Source organism: Aulonocara sp. 'chitande type north' Nkhata Bay, linkage group LG10 (genome assembly GCF_057382095.1).
Source record: "Aulonocara sp. 'chitande type north' Nkhata Bay isolate Kocher_YH1m ecotype deep benthic linkage group LG10, A_spYH_male_GT1.1, whole genome shotgun sequence".
In the NCBI taxonomy this organism is placed as follows: Eukaryota; Metazoa; Chordata; class Actinopteri; order Cichliformes; family Cichlidae; genus Aulonocara; species Aulonocara sp. 'chitande type north' Nkhata Bay.
In genome coordinates this window covers 5,240,202-5,254,375 of record NC_141353.1, presented here as the reverse complement: position 1 = coordinate 5,254,375, position 14,174 = coordinate 5,240,202, and the positions used below count along the sequence as shown (strand labels likewise).

Sequence of the window (14,174 nt, the reverse complement as noted above, 5' to 3'; positions counted from 1 at the left end):
TAAAAACATTTTCACTGATAAAAGAACAAAACTTAACTGCAATCTATTCAGAGTCGTATGTGTTTAGACAAGATAAAGTGAGCAATTCCCCTCTGACAAATTGTTCAATTCTATTGTATTTTATTTATACAGCACCAAATCACAACAACAGTCACCTCAAGTCACTTTATAGTGTAAGGTAGATCCTACAATAATAGAGAGAAAAACCCAACAATCATATGACCCCCTATGAGCAAGCACTTTGGCAACAGTGGGAAGTAAAAACTCAGTTTTAACAGGAAGAAACCTGCGGCAGGACCAGGCTCAGGGAGGGGCGGGGCCATCTGCTGCGACCAGTTGGGGTGAGAGAAGGAAAACAGGATAAGACATGCTGTGGAAGTGAGACAGAGGTTAATAACTAGAAATAATATGTATATAAACACATAGTGAGCGAGAAAGGTGACTGAAGAAGAAATACTCAGTGCATCATGGGAATCCTCCAGCAGCCTCAGCATAACTCAGGATCACCTGATCACGCCCTAACTGTACTACTTTAGCAAGAAGGAAACTCTGAATCCTAATTTTAAAAGTAGAGATAGTGTCTGTCTCCCCAATCCAAATCTGGTTCCACAGAAGCGGGGCCTGAAAACTGAAGGCTCTTCCTCCCATTCTACTTTTAAATGAACTAGGAACAACAAGTAAGCCTACAGTCTGAGAGCAAAGTGCTCTAATGGGGTGGTATGGTACTAATTATGTAAGTAACTAAAATTTGACAAAGTGATATTTTTTCCAAACTGCTAATATATGTTTCCTATGCATAATATAATAATAGTAATATGGAGAAAATAATTGACAAGAACCTATTGTGCCTTTTCCAGCTCTTGGTTTTGTTTTTGAATGCTATTAGAGTTGCTTGGCATCATTTGTAGTTGAAAGTAATCATAAATACCAATGCATGAGTTCTTGGTGCAGCCCCTCAGTTCATCTTCTCTTTTAAACAGACAGTTTTTGCTCCTCACCGTTCTTACCTTTAAGGTAACAGGCGATGATGCGTTTAGATCACTGTGGAGTGATTTTGGCCCACTCTTCTTTGCAGAATGCTTTAATTCTTTCACATTGGAGGGCTTTTGAGAATAAACGGTCTGTTTAAGGTCTTGCCAAAGCATCTCAATCAGATTTAAGTCCGGTCTTTGACTATTTTGATCACTCCAAAACCTTCATTTTTTCTTTTGCTGCTATGTTCTGGATCACTTTCCTGGTGCTTAACTCAAATGTAATTGAACTTCAGAATACAAGCTGATGGCAGGAGATTTTCCTTCAGGATTCTCTGGTATAAAGCAGAATTCAAGGTTCCATCAGTTACAGCAAGTGATCAAGGTCCAGACCATCAGGTGACTAGATTACTCAAAGAAAACAGATTTTAATCTAAGAACATCTTTACTTTTTACTGTAAATGATGCATCTGCCTTGAACCGTTCTATTTATACTGTATTTCAGCCCCTTCCACTGCAGAGATACATATGCTGGAACTAGGTTTTATATCAGGCTTCTTTTGTTGTGTTTTGTTTTTTATTGTACAAGAGCCATATTCGTTAGAATGTAGTATTTATCTAACAATACAGACCTGCATAATTTGTGTTAATTAAATTGCAGAGAATGAGAGCTGAGAATTTATAGATCAGGTTCAAGAACATTAATATTACTGTTTAATTTGGCCTTATAGGTGGAAATGTGAAGGTTAGATTTTATTTTATTCACAACTGAACATAGAAAACATGTCCAATGTTTAAACTGAGAACGTACCTTTTTAAAGTGTGGGCTGTGAGTCCGCCGTGCACTGTTTACCTCACCTGCCGATATGCGTCATGTGTAGTTGCTTTGGAGGAGGCTGTAAAACTTTGTGTAGAGTCCAGTAAAGGTTGATGAGTCAGTGAAGCTAACTTCTGTCCAATGTCAGTGATACTAAGGTGAGTTGTTGAAGATGTCCTGAACTTTCCTCTGTAAGCACTGCTGATTTTACCAGTGTTAGTGAAACTTTCTTTTCTTTAAAGTCTTGCACTTGGACATTTAGCAAATAAATCTCTGGAAATGTTTTGGATAAATACAAAGTCCATTACATCCCTGACCTGGATGTCAGTGACACAGGTCAGTGATATCTGTTATGCACAACTACTTCTTCGTGTGCTTTCTTTTATGTACTAAAAGACCCCAAAAAACCCCCTTTTTTTAATCTTCTTTTTGTTTCATGTGACGCTTGCTTTCTGTCCTTCTGTCCAGATCATCTCCTACACCGACAACGAGGTGAAGGTGTTTGACGGACAGTTTAAGGGCCGTGTCGGTTTCCTACATCAGATGCCATCATCAGATGTGTCGTTCTACATCAACAACACCCGGGAGTCCGATTCAGGAAGCTACATCTTTCAGATTGTTAATGATGGTATTACTGAAACGGTTACCCTGGATGTGAAAGGTAAGGGAAATTCACCCGTTGCACAGCTGTACTTCTCAGATTCACTGTGAAACAGTAAAACAGAAAGTCTTGTAATAAAACATTACATAATCCTCTCCCCTCAGTCCCTCCTTCTGTTCCGAAGTGCTCTATGACAGGGAAGCCAGAGGTAAAAGGAAATGTTACTCTGATCTGCATGTCCAGCTCTGGGAAACCTATTCCTTTGTACAAGTGGAAGAAAACCAGCCCCACCTCTGAGGTCTTCTTCTCACCCATGCTCAGTGAGTGCACAGCGAAAAAACAAAGAGTCATTGTTTGCTATAAATGTGAATTATTGATAGAAAAAGCAGCCTGCACACCGTCTTTTGGGATTGTCACTTAGCACATCTTTGAGAACTGTTATACATGTGAAATAATGTGTCTTCATGTGTGTTTGACTGTCTTTTCCATGTAAACTGCTGTGTTAGATGAGAAGACTGGCACTCTGAAGCTGAACAACCTGAGCAGCAACATGTCGGGGAAATACGTGTGCACAGCCAGCAACACGGTGGCAGAAAAGAGCTGCGCAATCGACCTGCACATTACCAACTGTACGCAGCAAGTGTAACCCTGGTTATGGTTTATTAATAAAAATAAGTGATGAAAAATAGTTATGGACCACACATTCAGATACACTATTATCAAGCATGAACAGCGAGCATCGATGTAATTTATTATTTCTGTTGGACACGATCATATCCTACTAATTTCTTATGACTGCTGACACGTCATAAGAAAACTAAATGAATATGCAGCGAACTTTCTTACATATATATTAAAATATTACAAATATACAATAATTTAGCAAAAGTATCATTATAAACCCCTATCACTCATGACTTACACAGATTCAAAGTAAAAAACAAACCCTGTTTGCCAGACATGTTTAACGTTGCTAGCATAGGGCTGTGACATTTTACATTGTAACCATTAGCTTAGCTGACTTTTCTATTCAGCAGCTAAGAAAATTATACTTTTGTCAAAGTTGGCTGAATTTGTCTTACTTTAACATGAGTCTGGACAGTCAACCATGCCCAACACAACCTAGCGTCCTGGGAATATATAATGTTGCAGAAGCCTGAAAACAATGGACAGCGGTAAATTAGTGATCAACATCGCAGCATTATTGTAGTGTCTTTACATTACAATATAAAGCGCCTTGAGGCAACAGCTGTTGTGATTTGTCCCTATATAAATGAAACTGAATTGTAGCTTAAAACTGATTTGCTAGGCCACAACACAACTGGTCACCTGATTAGTCCATCTCTATGTCAAACAGAAAGGACATCTTTACATGACTCGAATATAAAACATTAATCTGCTTTTCTAGCCAGTGCTGTACAAGTACTATTGATTCTACACGAAATGAGGTAATAAAAGTGTTTTTAAATTCTTTGAGATAGTAATTGTATGTTCTTTAATTCCAGCCAATAAAGTGGGGGTGATTGTTGGTGCCACAGTTGGCTCAGTGGCTGGCTTCATCTTCCTCCTTTTTGTGTGCCTCGCTTTTGTCTTCGTGATAAGGAGAAGAAACAACGAGGATGACTTGGCCAATGAAATCAAGTGAGTCAGTGTGGCTTAAATGCAAGCAGAATTTTATCATTTAAAATTCGTAACAGCATCTCAGCTGGCCAGCAGATCTGAACCAGGACCCTTTTGCCACAGTGCTAAACAGTGTCAGTTCAGGCAAGTCATAAGTGGCAGCGTTGGTAGATGAAGTTCTTGTTGCTGCTGCTTTGAATCAAATTCATTTTAGTCCTTTGCAGATGACCCAGGTTTTACTTTTGACATGTACCAATTGCACAGGAATGCACATTTTGATCTTGCACATTTCTCAAACTAAAGTGATTCTATCACACCTGTTTAAGAAGCCTGTTTTTCAGATTTAATTTTCATATCCTGTGATAGCAGAAACAAATGACCATAGTTTCAAGATTTAATGAAGTACTCCATTTCAGTGTTACTGTGAACTAATTATGCATTTCTAAAAGTAATCTACACGCCACAAATAAGTAATCCTGCACCTCGATGTCTACAGGGAGGATGCTCAGGCTCCCAAGCGTGTGTCATGGGCTAAGAGCGGCATGGGTTCTGACATCATCTCCAAGAATGGCACCCTGTCCTCCATCGCCTCCAGCCCACACCACAAAGAGTCCTCCCATCACCACAACAACCACCACCACCACCTGCAGCAGTATCCACAGCGCCCCCCCTCAGACACTGCATCCATCATCACCGCCACAGGCAGCAATGCCGGCTATAGACCGTCCCGCCACCAAGGGGCCTCCACTCCCACCCATTACAGCTACAACAACAACACCACCCTGCCACGTGAACAGCCATTGTCCCCCGAGGCCGGCAGCAATGGCGGTTCCATGCCCAGACCCGAGCGCTACACCCAGTTGCCTCAGGCACAGGCGCTGCCGCAAACGTACAACCAGCCTCGGCTGCAGCTCCAGACCGCTCCCTCCCCGCCACCACTACCCACCTCCACCATCATGGCCTCCAACATCACCCGAATGGGAGGCGTGCCCATTATGGTTCCTGCACAGAACCAGGCCGGATCTCTAGTCTAGCATGAGCTAAGGGAATACTCTCACAAAGGATCAATTGCTGATTTTTCAAAGGGACTTTAATATTTAGCAAAGAATTCAAAATGAAAGGTCATTTACTGATGCCAACAAGCTCTCAGACACACTGTTTACTTCCTTTAAGAATACTTACTTATAGTTCTTTTGTACTCTGTATGCACTGTACACATTTGAAACTATGTATAGATATGATTTTCATACATTTGTCCAGTATCATCTTTTCTACTTTATGGATTTTAATGTTTTCATTTTTCATATTTAGATTTTTAAATGTAATTTCTTCCAAACTGTTTTCCTCCTGCCATTTACTAACCGCAGCTGGAACGCTGTGTGTGCTAATCTCACGGACAGAAAAAAAAGAGCACCAGCATGCTACACTTTATCCATTGTCTTTATTTAGAGAAACTACCTGAAGGACTCATAGGTCATTACTGTTTAAGAAGGAGAATGTTGCTCATAAACACTGGGTTTAATCTATGTATTATTAACTCTATTTCAGCACCAGACATCAAAAGACAACATAATGTGTTGTGTGATAAAGTTTGCCCTTGCAAAGTATCCTAATCCTTTTTTTTGGCTTTGCTTCTGTTGGGTTTTCAACTTGCTTTCAAAATGCTTTTAAACTCACTTCTTTAAATACAGATGAGCAAAAGCTTCTGATAATACTGAGCTGTTTAGGACTGCAGAACAGTAAATTTGCTTATATTCTTGACTAGTACTAATAACCAGTGTTGGGGAAGTTACTTTGAAAAGGTAATTAATTATAGTTACTAGTTACTTCTTCAAAAAAGTAACCGTTAGTAACTGAGTTACAATATTCTAAAAGTAATTAATTACTTGAAAAGTAACTATTGCGTTACTTTATAAAAATGTTTAACCCTCTGGGGTCCAGGGTATAATTGGCCATTTTAACCACTTCTGATTTGACCTCTACATTTCACCTTTAAAAACTGTTTACTTGTTTGGTATCATTCTTTTCAGCACAACCTCACGTGTCTGAATTTCCAGTTATGTTTTCATTTTGACATACTGTATTAACACAATTGATCTAAAATCAGACAAAAAACATAAAATCAGAGTAGAAAAAGTGATATTTTTTACTGTAACAACAACAAACATGTTTAATGAATTATATTTCATAACTTTAAATGCAAATATAAATTGTCAATTTTAAAATCCTATGCACAAGTTTTGCAAACAACAACGTTATTTGCATCCATTTACCTTTTACCTTGATTTTTTAAATAACCATTTCAAACTATTTACAGAACAATCAGTTGTTCTGCATTCAATAAGATGCAACACAAATTATTTGTGCCACTCCAAAAACACAATTTCTGTCCACTATAAAGGAGAACATCACAGCCTGATACCTGCAGGTCTGACAGCAGCAGGTGTATCACTCCTGTTTCTACCTGGAGACAGCAGTCGCCTCATTGTTCTGACACACAACACAAAACTATCCACAACACTACACACTAACTACAAACTCCAAACACGCTAAACGTCACAAAACTCTCTCTCTCTCTCTCTTTTTCGTTAGACAGTGATCATGATTACCGTCCGCGGGAGCGCGCGCAGCTACTTAACGCTGTAGCGTCCACATTACTTACAGCTACTTCCATGCAACTGATATAAGATGCAGTAAGCTGAACACAGCTTCAATCGTCTGTTTGTTGAAAAATAGTAACGGAGCGCATTTTCTTGTTAGTAACTGTAACGGCGTTGTAACGATAGGAATAGTAATTAGTTAGATTACTCATTACTGAAAAAAGTAATGCCGTTATTCCCATCACTGCTAATAGCTAATAACTAATCATTTAAAGTTGTCTGCAGCATTCAAATTGTAAATATGTGAATTTTGGGGGGTAATTGGTAGCACGTTGTTGAGTGCAGCCTTTATGGACAACAGAAACAGGGGACGTGTTTGCCTTTATTACCACTTTGTGTTGGCATTCTTTTGTAACTTAGTCATCATCTGCGTCATCAGCATAAATTCATTACATACATTCATTATTTGGACCTGTTCTTCTAGACTGGTGCAAAGAGCTTATAGCATTAGAGAAAGACACCCGGTGATCACACAGTCCCGCACAGTGAGGATAAAGCTCTCGCTTTTAACAAGAGGGAGTAGGAGCCACCTTCTTTGACCAGTAGTGGATCAAGAAACTGAAAAAATATACAACCGGCCATCTGCCACAACCCAACCAGTCGCGGTAGATTGCCGCCCTTCCCTGAGCCTGGTTCTGCTGGAGGATTATTCCTGTTAAAAGGGAGTTTTTCCTTCCCACTGTTGCCAAAGCGGGTCATATTACTGTTGGGCAACTAACAATAATATGACTTTCTTTGTATTATTTCTCCGTATTATTGTAGGGTCCACCTTACAATATAAAGCGCCTTGAGGCAACTGTGATTTGCTGTATAAATAAAATTGAATTGAACTGAAGATCAAAAAGAGGCCACCAAATATATCAGCTAGCAGCAGAGCACCACTATGCATCACATCAGGATTAGAACCATAAGGCAGGTCTCCTTTCAAAATGGTCCACCACACTTCAGTACTTATGTATTTAAACTCCTTGGAAAAAAATTGTGGATATACAGTTATGTAGCACAAATTTGACAAATTTCTCGACCTCTTTAGACTTTCTTTATGCACCTTGGAAGTTAACAAATGTGTTTCAGTTTGCTTCTAATCTGAAACAAATAAACTAGATTTGGTTCAGAAACTATTTTCCATTTCCAAAATGTGTGGACATATTTTGAATAAAAACTGCTGTGAGGGAGGCACTGTTTTGTAAAAATCACATTTGTAAGAATGTATCCAAATAGCTAAGGTCATTTTAATACACTGAATGATTCCAGAACTTCTTTTCATTAGTTAAGAACTAAAACTATTTATTATGTTTTTACACGTTAGCGCTATTTGTAATGTCTGTTGTTACTGAATATGATTTCGATTTGGAAAAGAGAAGAAAGTGTGGTCATATTCTGCTGTAGTGTAATTACACTGGAGCATATGTTTGTTATTTAAGCTTTTGGTTAATGTGCACAGATATTTTTACAATTATTTACATGACATTCTGAGATGAAGGCTGATGAGGTTGAAGGAAAACATACTGTAAAAGCATCTCATGCAAACCACTTGAGAATATAAGCTCAAGACTAAAGTCAAGATTTCATGAGGGAAGTTGAAAGAAAAGAGGAAATCTGTTTGCTGTGCATTTAAGACTCTGTGTCCTTTAAAAGTGTACATTATGGACATTCAAATGTATTCAACGCAAGCCTTTATTTTTATATTGTACATGTATAAAAAGCACATTAAGAAAAGTGAAAGAAGTGCTCACTATCACACTGAGTTATAAACCAGTGTGGATTGTATAACTGCTGTGGACAAATTGGTGGCCAAACAAATATGCTTATTTATACAGACGGCCTAAACTGTAGACAATAATGTGCAGTGTGCACTTGTATCTTCCATATTTATGTTCATTGAAAATGCCTTGTATTATATTTTCAATTAAAATTTAAAAAGATCAGCTGTTTGTGAGTTTTGTTTTATTCTTGTTTTCCAAGTTTTACCAATTTTGTCTTCTTGGCAAGCTTGTAGAAGGAAGGAAGGATTGATGACTGAGCTTGAAAGGACACAGGGTTTTCCTTTGGCGTTTTTTGTTAGAAAAAAGCTGACAAGGATCTGTCATTAAACAATCCAGCACCAAGAGAGGACCAGCCACTCCTTTAAGTAGCGGTTCAGGACAATGTCATCACAGGCGTGTGGAAGTGTGGAACCAACAGGCAGAAAATCTCCACTAAGTCCCGCTGCTGCACAAAAACAAGCACACACACGTAAACACACAAACCAGGATAGCAGAGGAATTGAGTAGATAGCTGAGGTGGAGAGATGGACAGGAAGTAGGAGGTCAGCATGGAGAGGACAGAGGGAACAGATACAGAACTGATGAATAATCAGCAAATACAATGATGTCAAAAGTATGACAATCCCTTAAAAACATCCTGGGATCAGAGCTTTCTGTGTGAACTGAAAAAGATTCTTCATCTTTTTGCCAAACACATTTCGTTTTTCCAAGATCAGACCTATGCATCCTCTATAGCAGGGGTGGGCAACTCCAGGCCTCGAGGACTGGTGTCCTGAGACCTCTACTGAACCCGCAGTACTTCAACACAGCTCACACTGTTACACTGGAGGCATAAAAATAACCCCTAAAAAGAACAAACCCGGTGATTCTATCAGCTGTAATGGTATCATCTGTCCACAAGGTGTCAGATTTTATTGGTCGAGTCACTGAGCAACCCTTTGATATCCATAAAGCTAAAACACTTCACAGCCTGATTGTTTGCTTTGCAACAATCCCACCAACTTCATATGTCTACATTATTGCTGTTGAGAGTTTGATGAGCCAGTACCTTCTGCTTCTGCATAGTCTTTATACAGCAATAAACAGCTGTGAATGTTATTGTGTATGAATTTTCTAGAATGAGGCTGTAGAGGTGCTACATAAATCCCAGTGAGGTTCAGCCTACCATGTTGTACTGGATGGGAGACGAGGAGGAAAGAAGCAAGCCTGCTGGAGAAACTCACACTGATTTACAACTGAAAGAAAAAAGTGCAAAAACAGAGAAAAGCCTTACATAAATGAAGAGCTTTTCCCCTCTGCTCCTCCTTCATCAGATCTCTTTCTGGTACAGGAAAATTCAGAATCGATTCGTGTTTATGGATGGATTTATGTGGATGGACCAAAGAAGTTCAAATGAAACATGGAAGCACATAACGGAGTGAGTAGAAACTAGGAAAGTGCTCAAAGCTTTAGCTGTGTGTGAAAATTAACCAAAACAACAATAATGTTTGTCAGGTTACATGGATGAAAATCATCACTTCATAAGATCACTCAGGAGTAACATGACTAAGTACAAGTTCCTGTTTGACTCTAAAAAAAACAAAAAAACCTTCATATTTGAAAGTCCTGAAGTGCACAGTGTCATGTAAAAAAATTAGACTCTAGAAGTAAAAATAGTATTTTATATTCAGTCCTGTATTTAAGAGGGATCCAGTGCAGAGGAGCCAGTGTAGGAGAAAAATGCTCTCCCTTTCTGTTCCCTGTCATTTTTGCTTTGTTTTTTAGGAAATCCTGAAAGTAACAAATTACAGTAGTCAACAGGGAAGCAGCAAAGTCTTAAACACCAGATGTGCTTATCCGGGATTTAAATCTTGAAGTTGGATCAGTGACTCTTGGCTGAATGTCCTGGAGCTGTATGTGAGGCATTCAGGGAACACCAGTCAATCGCAGCTACATTGTTAGCAGAGATTATATTCTTCATGAAATGAACAAAATACAATTACTATTCTCTTAAACAAGCAAAAAGGAAAACCCACAAAAAACAACCATGCTGAGTAAGTTTTTAAAATGTCCTTATAAGATCCCAAAAGATTGACTCTGTAAATCTCAACGTAGCGTTTTCAGTGGGAGAAACATTTTGTCACTCAACCAAGTCACTTCTTCAGTCTCAGCTGGCTACAGGTTTCCCCAACCTTTTAAACAGTACATTTCCACAATGACTGAAACTAGCACCACTGACAAACAATCGGCTGTGAGGTCAGTTCCTTGATCATTAACATGCAAATTGTCTGAGACTAAGAAAGTCACACATGTGCAAATAAGTCTAGGTTAGGTTCCCCCTGTGTCATTGTCCTCTGTGTACCTTTGTGTGTGTGTGTGTGTGTGTGTGTGTGTGTGTGTGTGTGTGTGTGTGTGTGTGTGTGTGTGTGTGTGTGTGTGTCCCCTCTTTTTCTGTCTCCTCTCCCTTAACTGTTTCCGTTGTTTAGAGCACAGGATTTCCTTCTGTGCCACCTAAAGTTACGTAATATTAGCTGCGCTGTTCTGGCTTCTTTTTTGTAAGCCAATTGAAATTCCTTTGTGCCTTGATGCTTGCATAATATTTTTGCTTTCATTTATGCTCATGTTGCTTTATTATCCATCCATCCTCTTCAACGTATCCTTATCAGCCAGTAATGCAATTCATCCTGATCGGTGATTGGTCAAAAGTCTAGGGTGGCAGAAGGGGGGAGAAGAGGCTTGTGATTGGTGAAAAATGTGCAATAAAGGAGACTTCTCTTTTCCATTTCTCTTTTTTTCTTTATCAGGTGATGTCTCCAGCTCCTTTATCTCACCTGATGCCTGGACTGCCGTCTGTGGTCTTCAGTATGATCACAACGTGTTATTTATGTATTTTGACTGACTTACAATGACAGGACAGTAAGCATTATCAGTGCACATGCAATAAAAGCATGTAGTTGTCACTCTAACATTGATGAGGATTTTCCTTTGGCTCTTTTGAACCAAAACAGGTTGGAAAATCCCCTGAAATTAAGAGCAATCGAGAATGAATTGCTTTCTTCTCTTCTGTGTTATTATGATGTGCAAAGACTAGCCATAAAAGGAGTCTTTTAGGTTGCCCCGATGAGACGATGTAATATATTTATTTTATATTTATATTTTATATTATATATTTATTTTATATTTATATATATTTTCCACTTTTATACTGGAAAATGTGAAGGATTATTTATACCATTGTACTAGTCATTTACAGACATGCAAGAAATTAAATGCATACCGTGAACTCTTGACCCGCACACGAAGAGACATTGTTGCACTTTGCTGCCATGTTAGGGTCCACTTGTCAAAGGTCAAAGAGTTGTAAAATCACGACAAAGATGCTATGAGAGATTATGTTTGTCCTGTGACAAAATATTTGAAGAGGGGTCACTGAATAGTTCATTATGAAAATGTTGTGATCATATACCTTTCACAGTCACTCGACCTCAACCAAGACTATTTGGGGGAAATTTGACTGTCATAACAGATAGATATTAGCTTTGTTATTGTTTCCGAATCAATTCCAGGAAACACTGAAGCTGTTGCAGAGGCATGTGTTGTACAAATACTTCAAAAACTTGTGTTTGCCACCTGCTTGTACACATTGCTTCTGTGGTTCCGGTCTGTTATGTGTTTTGTTATGGAAATTTTAACAATAACCTGCAACACACCCAGTGAGCTTGATTTGAAGTGGGTTTAATAAACACATTGCAATGTGGAGAGAGCATCCCAGTGAAACACTAGGATCATCCCACTATCTATTTAACGTCTCCCATTACAATGGCCTCACTGTGTTAACATTCCACATGCATGTAAACTGGTGATGGGAGTGCTCTTACTATAGTAAAGTGAGAAAGTGATATTACTATAACTAATGTGATATGATTAAACATGTGATTACTACATGAGAAAAGAAGTTTGCCTCCACAGTTTCTACATAGTTTTGTCTTCTGAGCCTGTTGGCAGAGAATGCTATTTGTGTGCAACTTAATAAAAACATATCAAACATATTTCTCTTTCTATAGATTTTATTTATGTATGTTTTGTCAGTGCCCTTACGATTATTGTGGTGCTGATTCAAAGAAGATCAGTAAGTCTAAGGCAGATTAAAGCCCAACTTAGGCATTCATTAAGTGAATCCACAACTCACTGTTACTATAACACAGGACACTTCATTAAAGTGGATGAAACAGGAATACAGGAAAACAGCACTGCAGGGTAGTCAATCAGTGAACTTGATTATGAATCCAATGCAAGGGGCTTTACATAATCAACTGTGTACAAAAAGTCAATAGTCCCTGTCAGGTACGCTGGAATCATACACGTTACCATCAACAGTATCATTGTGAATGTTACACACTTAAAGAAAGTTTACAATGAGCAACATGTACTGACAATAGCCATACACAGGTAAATGTGTAGTAAATGGTAATGCAGTAAATCTGCCTAGTACGATATTAAATACACGAACACTTACGACTTCATATATGTCACATCGTTTGTAACGAGCCACGGAAAGCACCACCGGGCACTGCAGACGTGAAGGCGCGTGGATACCGTCTGTGCCTGTGAATTTTTCTGTTTTGAGGACGGCTTCTTTTACCTGTCACTACAGATGGTCTGTTTATGTTTTGATTGAGAGCCTTTTTTTGGGCAGCTGAAGAGGAGAAGTCTATCTTATGGCCAACCTCTGGCTGTATCTTGGTCATATTACCCAGCAAAATCAAGTATGCAGGTTCATCTGTAACAGTCCTTGTGCCACAGATCCACACTGTTGCTTCTACTTTAAACAGAAGAGCAGAGACATGGGTGCAGGTCTCCGCGACTCCGGCCATACAGCTGCAGTGGGCGGCTTCAACCTTCCCTGTGATGCTCACAATGACCCATGGCTGCAATGCTGGATGATTCAGTCTTTGAGAGTGCAGTACCTGAAACACACACAGGCAAAGTTCAAGACACGAACTTTAATAAGCCAAGGCCGACACAAATGTGTTGTGTCTACGTTCAAATACATTAATCATAAATGTAACAACTAAAGTGTTTTTATGTATCCATATATAGAAAGCTGCATGTTATATTTTAAATCTGCATGTTTCTTTTTAGAAACCTATCAGCAAAAAACTTAAGTATGTAATGCAAGGATGTAATCACTTTCAAGAGTGAGAAAGCATAAAGTTCGACTTTAAGTGACAATTGTGGACACTTAATATGATAAGGCGATTCTGCAGGTCATTAATCAATGTATAAAACTAAAATAAAATGTGTCACTAAAATGTATTTAGTGACACAGCACACAAACACGGAAGCAAGATGTGTAATTAGGATTATTTATAATAAATATGAATTAATTAGTGTAATTTCATTAACCATAGAGAATAACTAAATCCTTCAGGACAATGTCACATCAGTGCACTGAACTCACTATGGCATCCATCTAACAGAGCTTCCACATGTTCTCACTGTAATTTCCCCTCATGAATGAATTTATGCTGCACTAATCTGAATGTTCGGAGGGAAATCAAACGCATTTTACTCGTAGTACTCAAGCTGACTTCACTTGGTTTGAATGACGGCGTACTCACAATTGCACCCAGTCCTTGGTGAATTGGATGTGCGCCTCCAGAGATTTATGACGGCGAAACTGGTGCGCCGTGTATGCGCTGACTTTACAGACAAGGTACAAGAACAGATCATGCTAAGTCAACAGCGGTTTGGTCTTCA

The 14,174-nt window shown here is 38.9% G+C and overlaps 1 protein-coding gene across 1 annotated transcript in view; it reads left to right on the top strand.

The window, feature by feature from the left end:
- Positions 1 to 8,591, top strand: part of LOC147320075 (endothelial cell-selective adhesion molecule-like) — a 53,474-nt gene extending 44,883 nt beyond the window's left edge. The window contains exons 3-7 of the mRNA XM_086307894.1: positions 2,257 to 2,449; positions 2,554 to 2,709; positions 2,896 to 3,018; positions 3,895 to 4,030; positions 4,506 to 8,591. Coding sequence (XP_086164020.1) covers positions 2,257 to 2,449; positions 2,554 to 2,709; positions 2,896 to 3,018; positions 3,895 to 4,030; positions 4,506 to 5,043 — 1,146 coding nt within the window. The 3' untranslated portion in view covers positions 5,044 to 8,591. The remainder of the gene's footprint in view (positions 1 to 2,256; positions 2,450 to 2,553; positions 2,710 to 2,895; positions 3,019 to 3,894; positions 4,031 to 4,505) is intronic.
- Positions 8,592 to 14,174: the final 5,583 nt, after the last annotated feature.